The sequence below is a fragment of the Carica papaya genome, chromosome 3, assembly GCF_054855325.1.
Source record: "Carica papaya isolate Zhongbai chromosome 3, ASM5485532v1, whole genome shotgun sequence".
Classification (NCBI taxonomy): Eukaryota; Viridiplantae; Streptophyta; class Magnoliopsida; order Brassicales; family Caricaceae; genus Carica; species Carica papaya.
Window position 1 is genome coordinate 19,618,872 of NC_142311.1, and position 19,353 is coordinate 19,638,224.

The 19,353-nt window shown below is 35.5% G+C and overlaps 1 protein-coding gene across 5 annotated transcripts in view; it reads left to right on the top strand.

Moving 5' to 3' along the window:
• Window positions 1–1,073: 1,073 nt before the first annotated feature.
• Window positions 1,074–19,353, top strand: part of LOC110812935 (Pentatricopeptide repeat (PPR) superfamily protein) — a 29,712-nt gene continuing 11,432 nt past the window's right edge. For 4 of the 5 annotated variants that reach the window (XM_088216213.1, XM_022039866.2, XM_088216211.1 and 1 more), the window contains exons 1-8: window positions 1,074–1,314; window positions 2,128–2,260; window positions 2,798–3,020; window positions 3,259–3,361; window positions 4,315–4,379; window positions 9,255–9,371; window positions 9,466–9,564; window positions 16,160–16,313. In XM_088216213.1, the coding sequence (XP_088072339.1) occupies window positions 1,281–1,314; window positions 2,128–2,260; window positions 2,798–3,020; window positions 3,259–3,361; window positions 4,315–4,379; window positions 9,255–9,371; window positions 9,466–9,564; window positions 16,160–16,313 (928 nt within the window). In that variant the 5' untranslated portion in view covers window positions 1,074–1,280. The remainder of the gene's footprint in view (window positions 1,315–2,127; window positions 2,261–2,797; window positions 3,021–3,258; window positions 3,362–4,314; window positions 4,380–9,254; window positions 9,372–9,465; window positions 9,565–16,159; window positions 16,314–19,353) is intronic. The other variant, XM_022039865.2, reaches the window with a different exon arrangement.

A 19,353-nucleotide genomic window follows, 5' to 3' on the forward strand; every position in this document is an offset into this window, starting at 1 on the left:
CATACCGGACGAGGTGTGGGGATGGCCCGTTTCACCCTCATACCGGACGGGGTATTGAGGTTTACAGTTTTGGCGCTCTTACCGGACGGGGTATGGGGACGGCCTTGGAATCTGATTACAAGTGTTAAGGGTTCACAGGTAGCGGACCCCTATGGATCCCCATGGATACTAGTAGGCTGGTAAATGAGGAAAAATATGTTGTGTAACGATTGAAATGCAAAAGGTGTGATAAGTATTATGTTATTGCTTTCGTATGTTATTTTATGAACTTCACCGAGGTAAGTGGATAGTAAAGGATTTTATCATTGATAAAAGAATTTGTTGTAAATTATGCTTCATTGGTCTTTTTGTATTTTCTACCCACCTTTACCTCCGTGACGGTGAGATAGTGTGATGTCTTTACTGGGCTGGTGTAGCTCATTCCTTATTTAATCATTTCAGATTAGGAAGACATTGTTCCCGAGCCCGTTCCGCAGGAAGACGGCGAAGGGGACGCCTGAAGACTCCGTAGTTATATTTATAGCTTTTATTTTCGAGTTTCTCTTTTAGTTAGTTTGTTCTTTTATATTTTTAGCACGTTTTTGGTTTTGGTGTAAGGGATGTTAATCAAAGTTTTTATTACGCTTCCGCATTTGACCTTTTTAATACACATATTCAATTTTAAAATTCTGGGGCCGTTACAAAAATGGCGGATAATTCTATCTTGTTCAAATAAAATAAATATTGGTTATGTCAAGATCCAATAAATTTCGCTATAGTCTTGGAGCCAAATTTTAAAACTAAAAATTTTTATTCAATTTGATCTGGTTCAAAATTAATAATATTTGTAAATTATAACATTTACTTCGTTGTATATTTAATTTTTAATAATTAATATTTATAATATAAATTTGTAATTTTTTTTAATATTAAAATTTTGAACATTCCTTAAAAATAAAAATTATATTTCCACATCAAAGTTTCAAAATAAAAATAAAAAATTAATCTCAATAAATTATAATGTGAATTGGAAAGAAAGAGTTAACTAATAATTGAGTTATAAATAAACCAAAAAGCAATTCAGTTAATTTGTAAATAAGAATCAAAGAGCACATTTGAGCTTGCCGCTGCGCCAATAGATACAAGCTGAAGAATGATGCGCCAGAACAAAACTCAGTCGCTGACACAGGTTTGACGGGCCATTCACACTGCAAACGACACGCACTCTTGAGTCCGAGACAACGACAGCCATCATCATGTTTTCCATCTCCCAACCCCCACTCTGATCTCCATTCTCTCTGATGACGATCGCTGCTGCTGCTTCACTTTCCTTCGGTATAACGGCCTCGAGCTTTGCTTCGCTTTTGTTTTGCTCGTATAATAATATGACATGCACTTAGTTTTCTACTTATTCTGGTGTATGAAGTGGTTGATTCTCTTTAAACAATGGAGATTCTGGTAGCAGATAATGAAACGAGATAGTATTTCGTTTGCTTAATTGGCGTAGTAGCAACTTGGATTCTTTTTTTGGGAGGTTGTCTCCTATTTGGTTTTTCGAAATATTCCTGTACTGATTGACACCGAGGCCTTAATTTGGACATTTATTGGCTTATTGTTGATAGGCGTGGGTTATTGAGGGAAAAATCCTCATGCAGATTACTTGTGTTGACATGTTGTTTCCCTCTCCTGGTTGTGGAGAAGATACAAGAATAGTTTTTGTGTCTGACTCTAGTTTTCGGCTTTATTTCTTCGATTGCCTTTGCATCTCACTTTTGTTCGTCATGAAGCATGAAAATTTTGCCGGAAAATCTGCCAAATGCCCATCTTATGTTGCATATCTGAAAAGGAAACTTCTGTCTCTCTTCTTCTTCTTCTTCTTCTTCTTCTTCATTTTACATCAGTTAAACATGGTAATATGTTTCAATGAAATAAAGTGTCATTGCTAGAAACATTCATTGCTTTGCTTTCAAATACTGGATTTGTCTTCCATTTTTTGGTTTCTTGGAGTTTGCAGGAAAATGGATCAATGTTTACTTTGCATTTTCTTTTTTGGGTTATGGGTTAGATGATTTAATGTAGATAGTGCTGCTAACTTTGCATTTTCTTTATTCATGTATAATTTTGTTACTGACCTTTTTCTTATTGAAGTGGCATCAGGTCCTTCATATTGTCATCCGTGTCATATGGAGGGTGTTTGTTGCCCAATTTCATGTACGGTTTCCAGCAGTTGGGTCAAACATGCACTTGATGGTTGTGGACTCCTTGCTCTTTCTGGCAGAAGGTCTGTGGTAGTTTTAAGATTAAACATCATTGAAATGATGCTCAACTTGCATGAAAACAATCTGGTGTTGTTGACTTTCCGTTTGTGGGAAATCTAGAATTAAAAACTTACATTGTGAAATATTAATATACTAGGAGATATAACTTGATTTAAAATTAAAAACTTACATAGTGAAATGTTAATATACTGGGAGATATATTTGTTAGTTTGATTTAGCATGTCATTGAGGTTTCACTGATTTTTTTAGGTGATTTATCTCAATATTTGCATGTCTGGTGCTCTAGTTCTATGTTCCAATGCAGCTCTAGTAATTAAGTATATTGGAATTGGTGAGTAATTGATCAATCATTTGATGAAAGTATAGCACTTTAATTTTCAATGAAAAATTGGATGGAGGATGAGCTTCTTACAAATCCCGAATGATGAAGGATTTCTCTCTGTTGTGGGACTGATCAAATCTATCTCATTTTTATGCGGATTTTATCCTTCTTTCTCTTTGGATGTTAATTAAAAGACTTTTTGCATATTCTGTTTCAGATGCAAGAATCCACTTTTTGGATCATCATTTCATGGGTCATCTTTAGCCCATGACCTTTGCTTTCCAAAAGTTTCAGTTGCTGCAGATTACTCGGACTCAGTTCCTGATTCATCTGATTATGTTACTAAAGGAGGTTACCATCCTCTTGAAGAACTGAAACCTTGCAGGAGGCGCCAAGATGCCAAACTTTCTGAAGCTGAAATGGCAAGGACAACAGTGGAGGTGTGTGTTTTCAAAACTTTGTAGAAAAAAGAAAGAAGAATCAGTAGTTAGGAGATAAGAATGGAAGATCCAATAGTACCTGTTTTCTCTCTTTCTAATATTAATTCTATGAAAATAGATGGGATTCAATATGTCAATGATATAAATTTTTTTGTTATTGCACCGGGTCTTTATAATTGCCATTGGCAAAATCTAGTTCTTTCTTAGAAGTACTTCATGATTACTTTTCTCGTTACAGGCATACAGCAATGCTTTGCTAGTATTCCCTGAATCAGTACACAGTGAACCACATGAACAAATTTCATGGGCTGAATTTCGATATGTTATTGATGATTATGGTGGTTAGTCTTCTCCTATAACTATTTGCAAAAATAGCATGATATGATTGATTTATTGATGATTATGGCATTTACTCCTCTTCTACAACTATTTGCGGAAATAGCATGATATAATAACACTACTGATTGATTTATTGATGATTATGCCAGTTACTTCTCTTCTACAACTATTTTCAGAAATAGCATAATATGATAACACTATTGATTGATTTATTGATGATTATGGCAGTTACTCCTCTTCTACAACTATTTTCAGAAATAACATGATATAATAACACTACTGATTGATTATTGATGATTATGGCAGTTACTCATCTTCTACAACTATTTTCAGAAATAGCATGACATAATAACACTATTGATTGATTTATTGATGATTATGGCAGCTACTCCTCTTCTACAACTATTTTCAGAAATAGCATGACATAATAACACTATTGATTGATTTATTGATGATTATGGCAGCTATTCCTCTTCTACAACTATTTTCAGAAATATCATGAGATAATAACACTATTGATTGATTTATTGATGATTATGGCAGTTACTCCTCTTTTACAACTATTTTCAGAAATAGCATGATATAATCACACTATTGATTGATTTATTGATGATTATGATAGTTACTCCTCTTCTACAACTATTTTCAGAAATAGCATGATATAATAACACTATTGATTGATTTATTGATGATTATGGCAGTTACTCCTCTTCTACAACTATTTTCAGAAACATCATGATATAATAACACTATTGATTTATTTATTGATGATTATGACAGTTAATCCTCTTCTACAACTATTTTCAGAAACAGCATGATATAATAACACTATTGATTGATTTATTGATGATTATGGCAGTTACTCATCTTCTACAACTATTTTCATAAATAACATGATATAATAACACTATTGGTTGTTGATTCAAACTGATTTTTATTTCGTTTTTTCTTATAGATATCTTTTTTGAAATTTTTGATGATGAGAACATCATAAAAGATCATGGTGCAAGTAACCCTGTGGTGAGAATATGATTGTTTTTTAATGCTTTCTTTTTAACATATGTTGAGATTGTTGCATAAACTGTGAGATATAGGACATAATAGAGAATAAAAAGTTGATTGATCAGAAGCTTGGTAAGCAAGCACTTCGGAGTGCGTATTGGAAAACAAAACATTGAGAGGTGATATTTATTGAAACGTTGTTGGACAGGAATGCTAGATTTCTAAAGGTTGTCTCCAATCCCCATTATTTATTTGTATTTTGGTTTTCCCAGTATTTTTTGGGTTAAACCGCAAGGTCTCTTCCAGATTGTTTCTTTAACATTTCACAAAGGGATTGACTATTGCCTTTTAGTGAATCTTGTTTCTTTTTTTTTTTTTTTTGAATGTTTGTCGGAAGATCTCTTATTCTTAATTTACTCTAGCTTCCTCTTCTATTAATACTTATATTTTAAGAAAAATTACTAATTTAGTCTTTGAACTATAGACTATATTAAAATTGAACTCTGGAACTTTTTTTTCTCGTTACTATTTGGTTCCTCAACTTATAAAATTATTTCTAAACATGAACTTTTCATGAACATTTTGAGAGGAATAACAGAAACTTTTTCTGATTGTCTTCTTTAGGTGACATGGTAAGTCAATGAAAAATATAAAACTTCTTCAAAGCATGAAATTTCATTAAAAAAAATTTGAACAAATGGTTTGTGCAGACATTTTTGTCTTGTTCCATAAGTTTTGTTATTATAATTTTCATTGTTTAAACAAAGTAAACTATTATAACTTTGAAAGTTTATATGAAATAAACTATGGGCAAGATAGAAAGAATTTATGTTATTTTTATAAAAAATTTCACAATTTTACAAAAAATTTAGTTTTGAAATAATTTTATAAGTTTGGACCAAATAATGAAAATAATAAGAGCTAATTCTAACATTGCCCATAAAGTAGGGACTAGAACAGTAGTTTGTTATCTCTTTTGAAATAAAAAATAATTTGATTTGAAGAGAAAATTTGATATTGTGCATTTCATGACCTTTCAAGTTCGGTGTTGAGAATATTTAGACTCTTTTTGATAGAATTAGAGATAATTGGAGATGGACCTTTGAATATTTTGTGAAGTTCATCCACCAATTAATAGATAAGATTTAAGGAACCTTATAGATATATTTTGTCTTATGAATTTTTTGTATATGGGTGGTATTTGGTAGCTAGGTAGCTTGGAATCTTATGTTACTTCTAAATAGAAGGAAGTTTCTAGCGATTGAAAGCAAGACTTTTGACCTAATCTGCGAAGGTAGGAGGGTGGATGGATTGAGAATCTATGAGAACAGGAAAGGTTACGAGATCTCGATTTCTTTGGATAAGGGGGAGGTCAAATGGCTGCTCATGCCATTAACCCCGAGGCCAACACATCTGTGCAAAGCCTCAATTCAATGCCGTCACTGTGCGGTACGGATTCACTTTGTTGTGGAAGCGGGTGGAGGCAAAACATACGTGGCGGCACTCCAGTCTAGGGGCAAGCTTGTGAGTCGGGTAGGACAAACTCAACCCATAAGGGAACGGGTCGGAATCCTAATGCCATGCACGTGACTTTTGAAGGGCATAAAAGGAATTTTCGAAACACATGGATTCGAAGTCGTTTTGGGTACCATAACAAGAAGGTGTTTAGACGGGCTGGAACAATGAGTATTTCTGAGCAAGGCCCATTGGGCGAAAATGATACACTAGAGAGGAAAAAGCAAAATAGATTGCTGAACAAGACCCAGGCTCGAGTGTAGTGAGACCCAGAGGGCGAAGCCCAACAGAAAAGGGGTGGTGGAGACCAGTTAATAGTGTGCTGACCTGAGGTGAATTGTTGGGTCTTCATTTAGGGCATAACACAAGCCCGAATGAAGAATTCAGGGAAGAAAAAGAGGAGTGCAAGAAAAAGGAGGAAGAGAGGAATGTGACGGTGAATTGAAGAGGAATGAGAGGAGAAGGCTTTGAACCGGGAGTTGGAAAGGAGGATTGACGATGAGGACCCATTTATTTCACACGAACCCCTGGAGGAGGAAGTCGATACTGAAGGTGAAGAAGGGGAGTCAATAGACTTAACGAGCAGTGACTTGGCGATGATGTTAGTGAATGAAGAGATTCAGCCTCTAGCCTCGATGGATGATGCTCATTGTGAGAGGATGGTGTCATTAAGCCGAAATGGTGTCGGAATGGATGACGGGAAGGATGAGACAAGCTCACTATGGGTTCCCCAAAATGTGCAGAAACTTAGTAGAATGAGGAGAGTGTCCTTTGATGGCATAGAAGACTTGGTATGTTCCTTCTTCTATGAGATTTATAGAAGGCGTATGTTTAAAAAGAATGAGGGGGTTTCTGAGGCAAAAGACAAGAAAAAACAAAGTGAGGGAACTCCTAGAGAGTTAAAAAGATTAGAGTTTTCGATTAATTATGATGGGCAGAGGAAGGAGGATAAGAAGAAGGGGGCAGAATTCTGTGTGGTCAAATGATTGGAAAAATATTGTCCTGGAATGTGAGAGACTGTAATGATAGTAAGAAAAGAATGGTGATTAGAAGGTGTCTTAGCAAATGGAAGCTTGATGTGGTCGGCATTCAGGAATCCAAGTTTGAATGCTGCGGCAATGCTATTGCTAAAAGCTTGTGGAGTGTTAGAGATGTGGGGTGGCATTTTATTCTTGCGAAAGGAGTAGCTGGGGGGTTGTGATTATATGGAAAGAGGAGAAATTTCAATGCATGGATATGGTGAGGGATGAGACCTCTCTGTCACTTCTATTCAAAAATAACTGGGGAGGTGAGGAATAGCTATTTGCTGGAGTGTATCGTCAAGGTAACAGTGAGGAGAGGGGATGCTATGGAGGGAGTTAGAAGAATGTAAACAGAAATGGGGTGACAATTGGATGGTGGGGGTGATTTTAACATGGTTTTAAGGAGGGAGGAGAGGAGTGGAGCTAGTTTTTCTACTGCTGGGGCAATGGAATTTAATGAGGTGTTGGATAGGCTGGAGTTGGTGGACTTGCCTCTGGTTGGTGGGCAGTGGACCTAGTCAAACCAGAGAAGGAACCTTCTCGGTTTCGGATTAATCGATTCTTGCTTTCTTCCAAGATCATGTTACAACTGGCACTTGTAATCCAGAAGATTTGGAAGTCAAGAGTGTAACCAAGAATTGCCTTTTTTTGCTTGGGAGACTAGTAGGGAATGTATATTGACCACTGGCAAGCTGATGATTGGAGGTCATTATCTCGTTAACCGATGTTATCTATGTTTGAATGCTGGGGAGTCGTGTAACCATCTTCTCTTAGGGTGTCTAATGACTTATGAGTTGTGGAGCATGGTTTATGGACTCCTAGGGATCAGCTGGGTGATGGCAGACACTGTTAGGGAGAAAATTTGGGCTTGGCGTGGATTATGCAAAGGAAAAGATTGTATTAATTTAATTCATTTGATCATTTTTTGGGTCATTTGGAAAGAGATGAACAATAGAGCTTTTGAGGAGAACGAGAATTTGATTCATAAATTGAGAGATTGGTGGTTTCACATTTTTGTGTCTATCTTATTAGGGCATGATATAATTAGGGATGAGGATTTTGAGTTTGTCATTAATACCCTAACTCAATTGTAAATCTTGTACATGAGTGATACCTCTTTGGTACTATGTTAATATATATACTTCACATTTTTTTATTTCAATTTTTTTTTTTAAATAAAAGAAGAATGTTATTAGGAGAGGAAAGAGCAAATACCATCTAAAGGAGGGTAAGGTATCCTCTGATCTAAAAAAGTTAAGAAAAACAAAAAAAGGAGGAAAAAAATCTATGTTAGTACAAAACACCATTCCAGTTCCCTTTTCTCGTAGATATAGGAATCCTCTAAAGAAACCATGGGCTTTTAGCTCAAAAAAGCCAAAAATGCCATCCTCTCCAGAGGTTATTGGCTGAATGAGCTTGTTTCTTAAGGATTCTCACATTTCTTTCCAATGAAATGACCCATATACCATGAAAATATCCAATCTTTAAAGCACCAAATGCTCCTAACTTAATTTCTCTTAAAAGAACATTAAAAGGCTTGTCCTTTTCTTCCTAACTTTTCATCCTAAGATATTAACCTGATTGTACAAGTTGAAGCGTGGCCTAAATGGTCACTGTCAATTCATGGCTAATATTAAGCTACTGATGTGATTATTGCTTCATTTTTTTTTTTGGAAAGTTTAGACATAAATCATATTAACAAAATGCTGGAGAAGTATCATCGTTCTATATCCGAATAATACATGATTAAAAATTATGAGGAATCAGTAAATAAGTTAAGTTTATAGGGGCAGGCAATATTCAAGAAATAGTAGTACATATTGATAATAAATTGTTATATAGTCAGTGTTTAACAATAAGTGTTTCGTCTTATATTGTGATAAGTGGCTTATGGACAGCATATAAGGTGAGAGATCAAATAATTATGAATTCCAAATTTAAACTCTTGGTGATGAACTGGGAAGTTTGTCAAGATGTTTATACTAGAGTCTAAGATAATATTTGATCTTGCTTGAAATATGTTCGCAGTGATGGTGATTTGTAAGGGAAAAATGTAATGGTAATGGATACACTGTAGATATATTCCATACGTTCCACTCTTCTTGTATTTTTACAGAATGAGTTTCACAGACATTGGAAACTTTATCCAGATGCTTATATGAGAGTATCAAATGATTTTTAGTCTTGAGATTTTGTTACCAGTATCAGTCTTTTGCTAACAGAGAATGCAACAGTAATTGATAATCGTTGGATAGTCTGAGGACGTTTAAAATTCGGAATTTATGTTTTCTTGTATTTCTGTAGTATGAGTTCCACAGAACTTTGTTGATGTTCGTCTTGGTTGCATTGCTGTCAGAATGCCTTGATTGGCATGGACATCCCATTATATGAGAATAAAAGGATACCTGGGGAATATAAAATTTCAGATATCAATGGTGTTGATGATATGTCTTTTGATGATGACTACTTTGAGGTTAGCTACCTGTATATTTTTTTTATAAATTTCAGGAAAGAATTTTGTTAATTTCTTTTCTAGTAATCTAATCTGTCAGATGCACTTTGAATAGGTTGCAGATTTCGAATCATCTGATGTTCCAGTTGATTGGGGCATGCCAGATACTTCCAGTTGGGTTCATCCTGTTTATTTTGCTAAGTGCATGATGAAGGTAATCATGGTTTGCTATTATAATAAGGACTCTAGGCAACGAGGTGAATCAAATATGTCTCTAATTACAAGCATGAGCAATTTGAAATGCCCTGCTTCTTAGAAAAGAATTGTTCTCCCTTGCTATTTTTAAGTATCAAATCAAGATCTTATTTCCAAAAAAAAAGGTATCAAATCAAGATCAATTTTTTTTCAAATAAAAAGTGTAATGTGGTATTAATATTAACAAAGGTACCAAGGGGGTACCGCCATGTACAAGATATTATCAAATCTAGATCAATTGCACCGTGACTATTATGAAGTGCTGTAAAGAGAAAAAAGAAAAGGTTCTTTGGCTAATAGATTTTATCATTGAAAAAATCCTAGTAGTTGGATTAAGATTCTGGTTTACTCAGAAGTTAAATCATGAATCTGATGTATGTATTTATCTGATGTCTTTATTCAAGAGAGTAGAGGGTATTTCTAGCATCAACTAATGCTAATGCAGAATAGGAATATTTAGAATGAGCATATTTGACTATTATGAGAAGCCCACGTGATTATAATCTTTATGTATAATTAGTTATGTTCAGTTTATTCAAGAACTATTAAAGTTTATTTCTTATTTAGTTAGAAGTTGTTTTTGTTGTTACATTCCTTATTAAGTAGTCATATCTGGCTATATAGGCATCAGAAAATGCATGGGTCATTCATTACTATTAACAGATTGCTGATCTCTGTGATTGTGGATTGGATTTATCATTTTGCTTTTCTTTTTTTTTTCTTTAAAAATCTTTCTAAATCGTATTCCGCTGTGTTACATCAATTTGGTCTTGAAACTAAAATTTGTTCTTTGCTATAGAATTCCCAGACAAAAGAAACTTAAATTTGCCAAATCAGAGAAAACCCTAAAAACCCCTGAAAAGAAAAACAGAAACACAAGTCACACAAAGAAACATCAAAGCACCATCAAATTGTTGGCCTGAACCAGATCTCCAACCACTGTTGAGATGTGAGTGACATCACCTCCAGTATCATCACCAGTGGTTGCTGGTCGATCTCTCCACAATTCTCATCATCATTATTGAAACCTGCTGCACTCCTTGCTTGAAGTTGAAATAGCTGTCACCTTTTTTGGTCATGTTGATAGACACAGATAAAAGGTTAGAGTTGCTGGATAAAGAGATATACGGAAGCTTGACATTTGAAGATAACTGGAAGCCAACGCTTGGGTTTCATGCGCATGTCACCTGGGAGATGAGTTATTCTAGACCTTCTCTTTTGAGTGGTTTAAATTGGTTTGACCAAGATAGGTTCCTCTAAAGTGGTTAGCTCGGCTCTAGACCGCTTCCTGACTAGTTCATACTAGTTTTTTAGGTTTTTCAGCCAACAGATATCAGAGGATTTATTCAATCACATAGTTTGAGCTTCTAGAATATGGTTTCCTTGGGCTTTCTATTTGATTATATTGAGAGGCCCAATGAATTGATATTCTCTATTGGGCGAGGTCATTTTAGGGTGAATAGACCATTTATGATGAAAAGGATGAGCTTCAAGTGAATGACTTGGAATGCTTGCAAAGTGGAATATGCAGTACTAGAGATGAGATGATCCAAAAGACCAAGACTTTTTTCAAGTACGCTAATCCATTTGGGACCTTAAGGATCCAGTCTTTTCCTATTCAAAGATCAGCCCTTTGTCACTGCATGTCATATCGATATTTTTTTGTAGATGAAGAGATGTCAAAGGGGCTTCTTACTTCCCAAAAGGAGTCCTTTCACTTTTTGAGGTTGATTTGGACAAATTCACGCCTTTCAACCTTTTTAAAATTAGATTTACTTGAAAAGTAAGTTCGTATTTTTCTCTGTGTTTAACTGAAGTTATTTGATTAAAAATATATAGTATACTTTACCACTGGTTTGGTGGAACAGAGAATAGTTATAATGTTGGCAATGTCATAGCCACATATGGTAAAGGGTTTGAACAATAACTTATGGACATTGATCATAAGCTTAAAAATCTTCTTTATCTCATGAATTTGTTCGTCTTCTTATCCAACCAATATTATATATCAAAAGTACATCAAGAACCATCAAACTCAATGTGCAAGCCACTTATTTTCATTATCAAAGGCATTAGTTGTTAATCAACTCACAAGCACTCCAATGGGAATGTAAACTTGAGGTTGCTTACTGCATTTGCGAGGTAACTAAAATAATAGCACAAGATATTCCTCATGGTAATGTTTAAATTAGAAGGTTTTTTGAGTTGATATCAGAAGATTTTAGGCCTATAAGCCTTGTGGGAAGCATGTACAAATTGATCTCTAAGGTTTTGGCTAAAAGAATATCCAAGGTTATGGGGGATGTTACTGGGGAGAATCAAAATGCTTTTGTTGAGGGGAGGCAAACTCTTGATGCGGTCATGGTTGCCAATGAAGTGGTTGATGATTTGGTGGGGTAGAAAAAGAGGGTATTATTTGCAAAATTGATATGGAAAAAGCTTATGATAGAGTGTGTTGGGATTTTGTTTTCTACATGTTGAAGAAGATGGGGTTCGGGAATAGATGGAGGAATTGGATGAAAACATGTATTTCTACCACCTCTTTTGCTGTGATGGTCAATGGAGGACCCTCTTCTTTCTTTAAAGCCTCTAGAGGTCTTCGTCAAGGGGATCCCTTATCTCCCTTGCTTTTTCTTTCGGTGATAGAAGTATTTAGTAGACTCATGAAGAGGGCTAGCGAGTTGAATGTGATTAAGTGCTTGTCGGTTGGGGTGGGGGAGTCCGCGGTAAAAGTGTCCCATTTATTCTTTGCTGACGGCGCATTAATTTTTCGTGAACCGGACCTTTATTCTTTACTTCACGTGAGGTGCTTCCTTGCTTGTTTCCAAATGGTGTCGGGTTTGAGAATTAACTTGAGCAAAACTGAAATGATTAGAATTGGAGATAAGAGGGATGAAAGAGAATTGGCTAGTGTGATGGGTTGTAAGATTACCGAGCTGCTCATTAAATATCTTGGTCTTCCCCTAGAGGCGAAATTTAAATATACCAAAACTTGGGACCCTATTGTGGATATGTTTAAAAAGAGACTTACTGGGGGGAAGCAGAATTTTCTTTCTAAAAGGGGGAGACTCGCATTGATCAAAAGTACCTTAACAAATTTGCCAATCTACTACCTCTCCATTTTAGCTATTCTGGCCAGCATCGCCATTAAACTAGAGAGGATACAATGCAGATTTCTTTGGAGTGATGAGGAGGGGGATAGGAAATTTCACCTAGTTAAGTGGGAGGAGGTAAAGAGATCGGTCAATAAAGGTGGTTTGGGGTTGAGATCTATTTCGAAATTAAATTCATCTCTGCATAGCAAGTGGTTATGGAGATTTGTAAATGAGAAGGGGCAATTGTGGAGGAGGGTGGTGGAGACTAGATGGGGTGATTGAGAGAGGGATGGGGGTAGAAGAAGGAAATATAAACGTCATGGTTCTAGTTTGTGGAAGAAAATCAGCACCCACAGCAAGAATTTTTATGACTGTTTATGCTGGCAGTTAGGTAATGGGGCTGCTATTAAATTCTGGAAGGATGAGTGGGCTGGTGACTTCAAATTGAAAGATAAATTCCCGAGGATATTTGAGATTGCTAGTGAGAGGGATATTCTTGTGGAGAAGGCGTTTGAGAAGGGAGAAGGGGTTGGGTGGTGTATACAGGTTAGAAGAAATTTAAAGGAGGAAGAAGAGGCAGAATTCTGTAATCTGCTTCGCTGGATTGCTGTTTTTAAGGTGGGTAATGAGAAAGAGAAAAGAATCTGGAAACCGGACAAGAAAAGATGTTTTTCGGTGAAGTCCTACTATAACTTTATTGTCAAAATGGCGAGGAGAATGCCAATACAGCACCATTTAAGCAAATTTGGAGGTCAAAAGCACCGCCTCGAATGGCTTTTTTCATTTGGGAAGCTGTTAAAGAAAAAATCTTGACTATTGACATGTTGAGAAAAAGAGGTATAATGATAACTAATAGGTGTTACATGTGCAAAGCCAAAGAAGAATCATGCAATCACTTGTTACTTTATTGTCCTATGGTCTACAGAATTTGAGAGTACGTGTATGAGATTATGGGGATGAAGTGGGTCATGGCGGGTAGTGTTAGCAAGGAGTTGTGGGTGTGGGCTGGTTTATGTAAAAAGAAAAAAGATTTATTTCTTATTCCGTTTTTTATTATGTAGGTTGTTTGGAGGGAGATGAATGCTAGGGTTTTTGAGGGTATTAAAACTGACATTGTAGATATTAGAAATAGATGGTTTCATACTTTTAATTCTATTTTTATTGGTCATGATATAATAGATTGGGAAGATATTGAGGCTGTCATGAATCACCTAATCGACTTATAATTTTGTGTTTTCGGATGGTATCCCCTTAGTAATTTTGGGCATAATAATATTATTTCTCTTTTATTTCAAAAGAAAAAAGATTATTTTTACATTAAACTGTTAGTAATAGAACGAGGCACTCACATGTCAATAAGATCTTAATTCTTGAAATTGTTGAAGGCTTAGACAATGTCTAGTAATGTTGGATCTAGATTGTGAATCATTGATTGTAGAAATGTTTAACTGTTCTTGAAGTCTATGAGACTTCAAATGAAGAATGTCCTATTATTAATGGAGGCTGTTGTTATCATTTTTTAAGAAGAAATTAATTATATTTTGGTAGAGTTGCTCTCTCCACTACGGCATAATGCTTGGAAAGAATATGAAAAAGATTCACCAATTGCTCATGGATTATTAAGGAGAGTTCTTAAAAGTTATACCACTAAGCTTAAACCATCTTGAATACAAGCAACAAACTTTTAGACATTTCCTGCGTGGTTATGGTGATGTAATGACCACGATATATTATGAGCTATCATTTTTTGTGGAGCAACATGATATCATTACCATTGATTGAGCAAGTCAGTAAATGGGGTAACTGAGAAAATTATGAAAGATGTGATTGTACTGAAGAAATTGAATCTCCTACCAATAGGTCTCTCAACTTAGTAAGAAACAATAGCACTATTCAAGTCGTGGACAAAGATTTCTAGTTGATTTAAATTGCATCAAGAAGAACAAGGTGTCATCAAGAGGTTACACAGATTTTTTTGGCTTCTAATAGTGATAAGAAAATTTTGCTGGCACTAGATTTTATAATGCCTAATTTGTTCACTAATCCTTGGAATACACTCTTTTGGAAACATTTTTATTTCCCAAGATGGTCCCAGGTTTGATAGATTTCACTTCTTTGGAAGACATGTCCAAGCTTTCATTTTATTGTTGTTATGACATTTCAAAACTTGGGTTGATTTTCTGCCAAATGGAAAAGGATGATGCAAAATAGGAATGTCTTCTATGGACATTTACCATTACGAGATACTTTTTTTTATTATAATCTTCATTGATTATTAGGGGTATTTAGCTTGCTCAGGAATTATTGTAAATTCCTTGAGCTCCTAAAGGTGATAAGAAAAGTTTGTTGTCACCAGATTTTTTCATGCTTAATTTGTTTACTAATCCTTAGAGAACAATCTTTTGGACACGTTTTTATTTTCTCAAGATGATCTCAGGTTTGACATACTGTATTTCTTTGGAAGAAATGTCCAAGCTTTAAACTTCTTGTTTTTTGACATTTCAATACTCAAGGTTGAATTTTTACTAACTAGAGGAGAATGATGTATAATAAGAATATCTTCTAATGGATATATTTTACCATTATGAGATATTTTTTAATGATTATATTCTTTATATATCATTAGAGATATTTAGCTTACTTAGGACTTACTAAGATATGTTTGTTATTGGTGTAAGAAAGTAGATATCCTAGCACTTTATACTTTTTATTTTAAAAAAAAAGAAGGTAGATACCCTATGAATGTATGTTAGTCATTATTATTTAACAGATTGCTTATGAATTAAAATTGTTAATGCTCTCATTGAATTGAATTTCTAACAGCTCTTAAGATTGTAGTTCTAAAAACTCTGTGATTGTGGTTATTGTTAATCTCTGTGTGATCATGTATTAGAGTTATCTTTTATCCTTTTCTTAGATCTTTCTAAACTCTATTCTGCTGTACTACATAAAATAGCATTCCTAATATGACTAGTAAACTAATAGATAACTCTAGAATTCTCCTAATTAGAAAATTAAAACAAAACCTAATTAAAATATGGATTAAAAAAATATTTTTTTTAAAAAATATTAGTTGTAATATAAGTAGAACTAAGGACTCCTTAATTAATTTGAAAATTCAGTGCTAATATACTAATTGGTAAATTAACCATAACCACTAATTTAATGTTAGAGCTATTTTTCTTCAGCCTTTTACCCCTGCATCAAATTCTATTGCTTTTAGTTTTGAAATGTTTTTCTGTGGTTTGCAGCTTCTAGAGTCTATGACAATTATTTTGAATCAATGGTTAACACATTAGTCTGTTAGTTTGATGGGTAAAAGTCTGCATTGTTTTGAGAAGTATTTCTGACATACAAAATTCCACAATTATCTTCCCTGCTTCCTTTTTTTTTTTCTTTTATTTGTTCTACTGCTGTTGTTATATTATGTCACAACTGAAACTTGTAATTATTATACAGAGTATTAAGATGGAATCTGAAAGGAAAATGGACCATCCATCAAATGGTGTCTCTATTCTTGGGTGTCTCAGACCTGCTTTCCTTGATGAGGAATCATATTTAAGAAGGCTATTTTACTTCCGAGATAGTGATGGCTACAGCTCAGATTGTAAAGGTAATCCATGTTTTCAAGCTTTCACTATTAATCTGGATTAAGGTTATGTTTGGAATAATTGAAATGTATTTGCGGAATTACTTCAGAAAGCTAAAGTTGTTTTGGCAATGATATGGGAAAAGTATCTTGTAAAATGATAAAAATTGATATCTTAGAGAAATCAAATTGAACTAAAAAAGTACATTTTAAATTTCATAAGTTTTAATAGAATTTGAAATATAATCCTTTTGTTCTCATTTAGAATTATCTAAGAGGTCTATTCTGACTATTCTAAAAGAAATTTTCATTATCTAATAATTAAATAAAGTGCAAATTTTTAAGTGAGTTACACAAGAGAAGCTCATTTATTCTAAATATACTTGGCACTTTAAAAATAATACGTTATTAGCATGAAATAATTAGCAAAAAAGAGTCTATTTAATTAATGAGCGCTGTAAAATCAGGTGGACACTGAAAGAGAAAATTAATGGGTTAATGAAGATTGTAAACATCAACTTGGTTTGAAGAAGATTTATCTGAATTTGTTGATAGATGATGTAGGACAAATTGGGAAATAATTAGAAAGAAAAAAGTCTATTTAACTGATGAGCATTGTAAAATCAGGTGGATACTGGAAGAGAAAATTGATGGGTTAATGAAGATTCTAAACATCAACTTTGTTTGAATAAGACTTATCTGAATTTATTGATAGATTATGCAGAAAAATTAGGCTGCCCACTCTGTCCTCACCTAAAACAACAATTCTCTTTCACTGAGAAGAACTATTGGAAATTAATATTGATCCATTCCTCAGCTCATCTTTTAATTCAAAGGTACTTTTAGGATTTGATATTTCATAATTACAAACTTGATGTTTCTTGGGATTGCATATTTCAATCTTCTTTTACATTGAAGACAGCGTGGTAAATGCTAACTTTACTGTTTGATGGGAGAGATTAGGAGGGAGAGAGAGAGAGAGCGATTCTGAGTGATAGCACGAGGGATTGTTGTCTTTCAGCGATGGCCCCTCTGGCCGACAATGCCAATAGGCCTAAGGTGATTCCTCGTGGTGGTGAATAAATCTTTCGACGTGGTAGGAGAAGGTAAAGGGCTGAGAGTGTACGAGACTGGGATGGAGTTTCGTAAATCTATTTTTTTTTCAGAAAGAAGATTTGGATTGGCTGCTACAGAGTTTGAGAGCGTTCAGGTGGGAGAAAAGTGGAGGAGCATGGGAAAGGACGAAGCAGTTGGAGGACGTTGTGGATGGCTTTAAGCGGAAATAAGCGCGGTAACTTTCTGATGTTTCCGGAAGGCAAGCAGAGATCGGGAAGGAAAATCAATAGACTCTATCTTCCGGAAGGCGATAAGGCGGATGACTGGTGGCAGGTCATGGAAGCTGTTCACGAGGTTGTAGGTATAAAGTTGGTTCCGCCGGATTGGTTGAAAGGGAAAGGAGGCAGGAAGGAAATGTCAGATGTGTGTAATGGGGTTCCTGCAGAATGGGTAATAAAATGTCTGGACTGTACGGCGGAGTGGGGAATACGACTGGTAAAAAGGAAGGCAACCTTCGCGAGGCACTGAGGAAGCACGAGGAGACTGGGAATCGGGTAGGGCAGGAAGTGATTTCGAGCTGGGCCGCACTGGTTCAGGTCGACCCAACGATTCGACCCACGAGTGAGAGGGAGCTGGAAAGAAAATGAGAAAGAAAGGAAACAAACTGGGTCCAAAGTTGATGAAAGAAAGAAATTCCTGTGGGATTAAAAAGGAAAATGGGTGGATCAACCTGGGCCCAGCAACAGAAGGCGGATTAGGAAATTTTGGTGACCCAAAAGAAGTGAACACGGTTCGCCCAAAATAAAATTGATAGAAGGGGAAGAAAGGGCAGCTTGGGTTTTAGAAAATATTGAGGTAGGGTTGAAAACGGAAATCATGGTAAGGGTTCCAGAAAATGTAGAGAGGGAAGCTTCGTTGGAAGGGTTGAAGGAAGAAGATGCTGACGAAGAAGAGTTAGACGAAGGTACGAATGTTGATTCTGTTGTCTCTGAGGAGAGTTATGAGGCAGGAGAGGTGGGTGAAGTGGAGGGGTTCGTGTTTGGTACGAACAGAGCTCGTTCGATTTCGCTGATGAATGGTTCGCCTGCTGCTGTGGAGACTGGCACAGTTAACGTTGAAGGAGTCTTGGATATAACTCCCATACAGTTTGAAAGCCCATTATGCAACGCATTGTCAGTGGCATTTGGGGAGAAAATAGAGGAGCAGTATTCTGTGTGGGTCTAAAGAAATTTCACAAATGTTAGTAAATTGTTTGGTATGTCGTTTGAAGGGCTTGAACATGGGGTGCTTAGTTTGCCGGAGGAATTAGAAAACAGATATATATTGGCAGAGAGTGAGAGAAAAAATAATAAGAAGGGGAAGAAAACGGGGGATGGGGGAAGCATAGAGCTAAAACAATTGAAATGGTTGCTCAAGGATGAAGTAAAAAAATGCAGAAGAGGGGAGGAGAGTCAGTCTATTATGATTAATTTATGATAGGGAAAACAATATCATGGAATGTGAGGTAAGTGAATTATAGCAAGAAAAGAGGGATCATTAGCGGATGTTTGAGAAGATGGAAGCCAGAGGTGGTCTTTCTTCCCGAAATTAAAATGAATGATATCAACAAACTAGTTATTGGCAAGTTGTGGAGTGACAAGAAGGTGGATTGGGTTTTTGTGCCAACGGATGGGGTAGTGGGGGGAATTCTGATTATGTGGGATAAAAAAATATTTTGCTATAAAGGGGTGGAGAGGGGTCTGGTATCTCTGTTTGCGTTATTTGAAAATTGTGGAAGTAGGGAAGATTGAGCTTTTTCGGGAATGTACTGTAGGGGGGATTTTGCATTTGAGGGAGAGAAACGGGGGTGAGTACGAGTCTCGGAGAGATTGAAGAGTTCAAAGATATGATTGATAAACTTGATTTGGTTGATCTGCCACTTGGAGGTGGGAAGTGGAAGTGGTCAAACTCCAGGGAGACCTCATCTCGGTCAAGAATTGACCATTTTTTAATATCTGACAGATTGTTG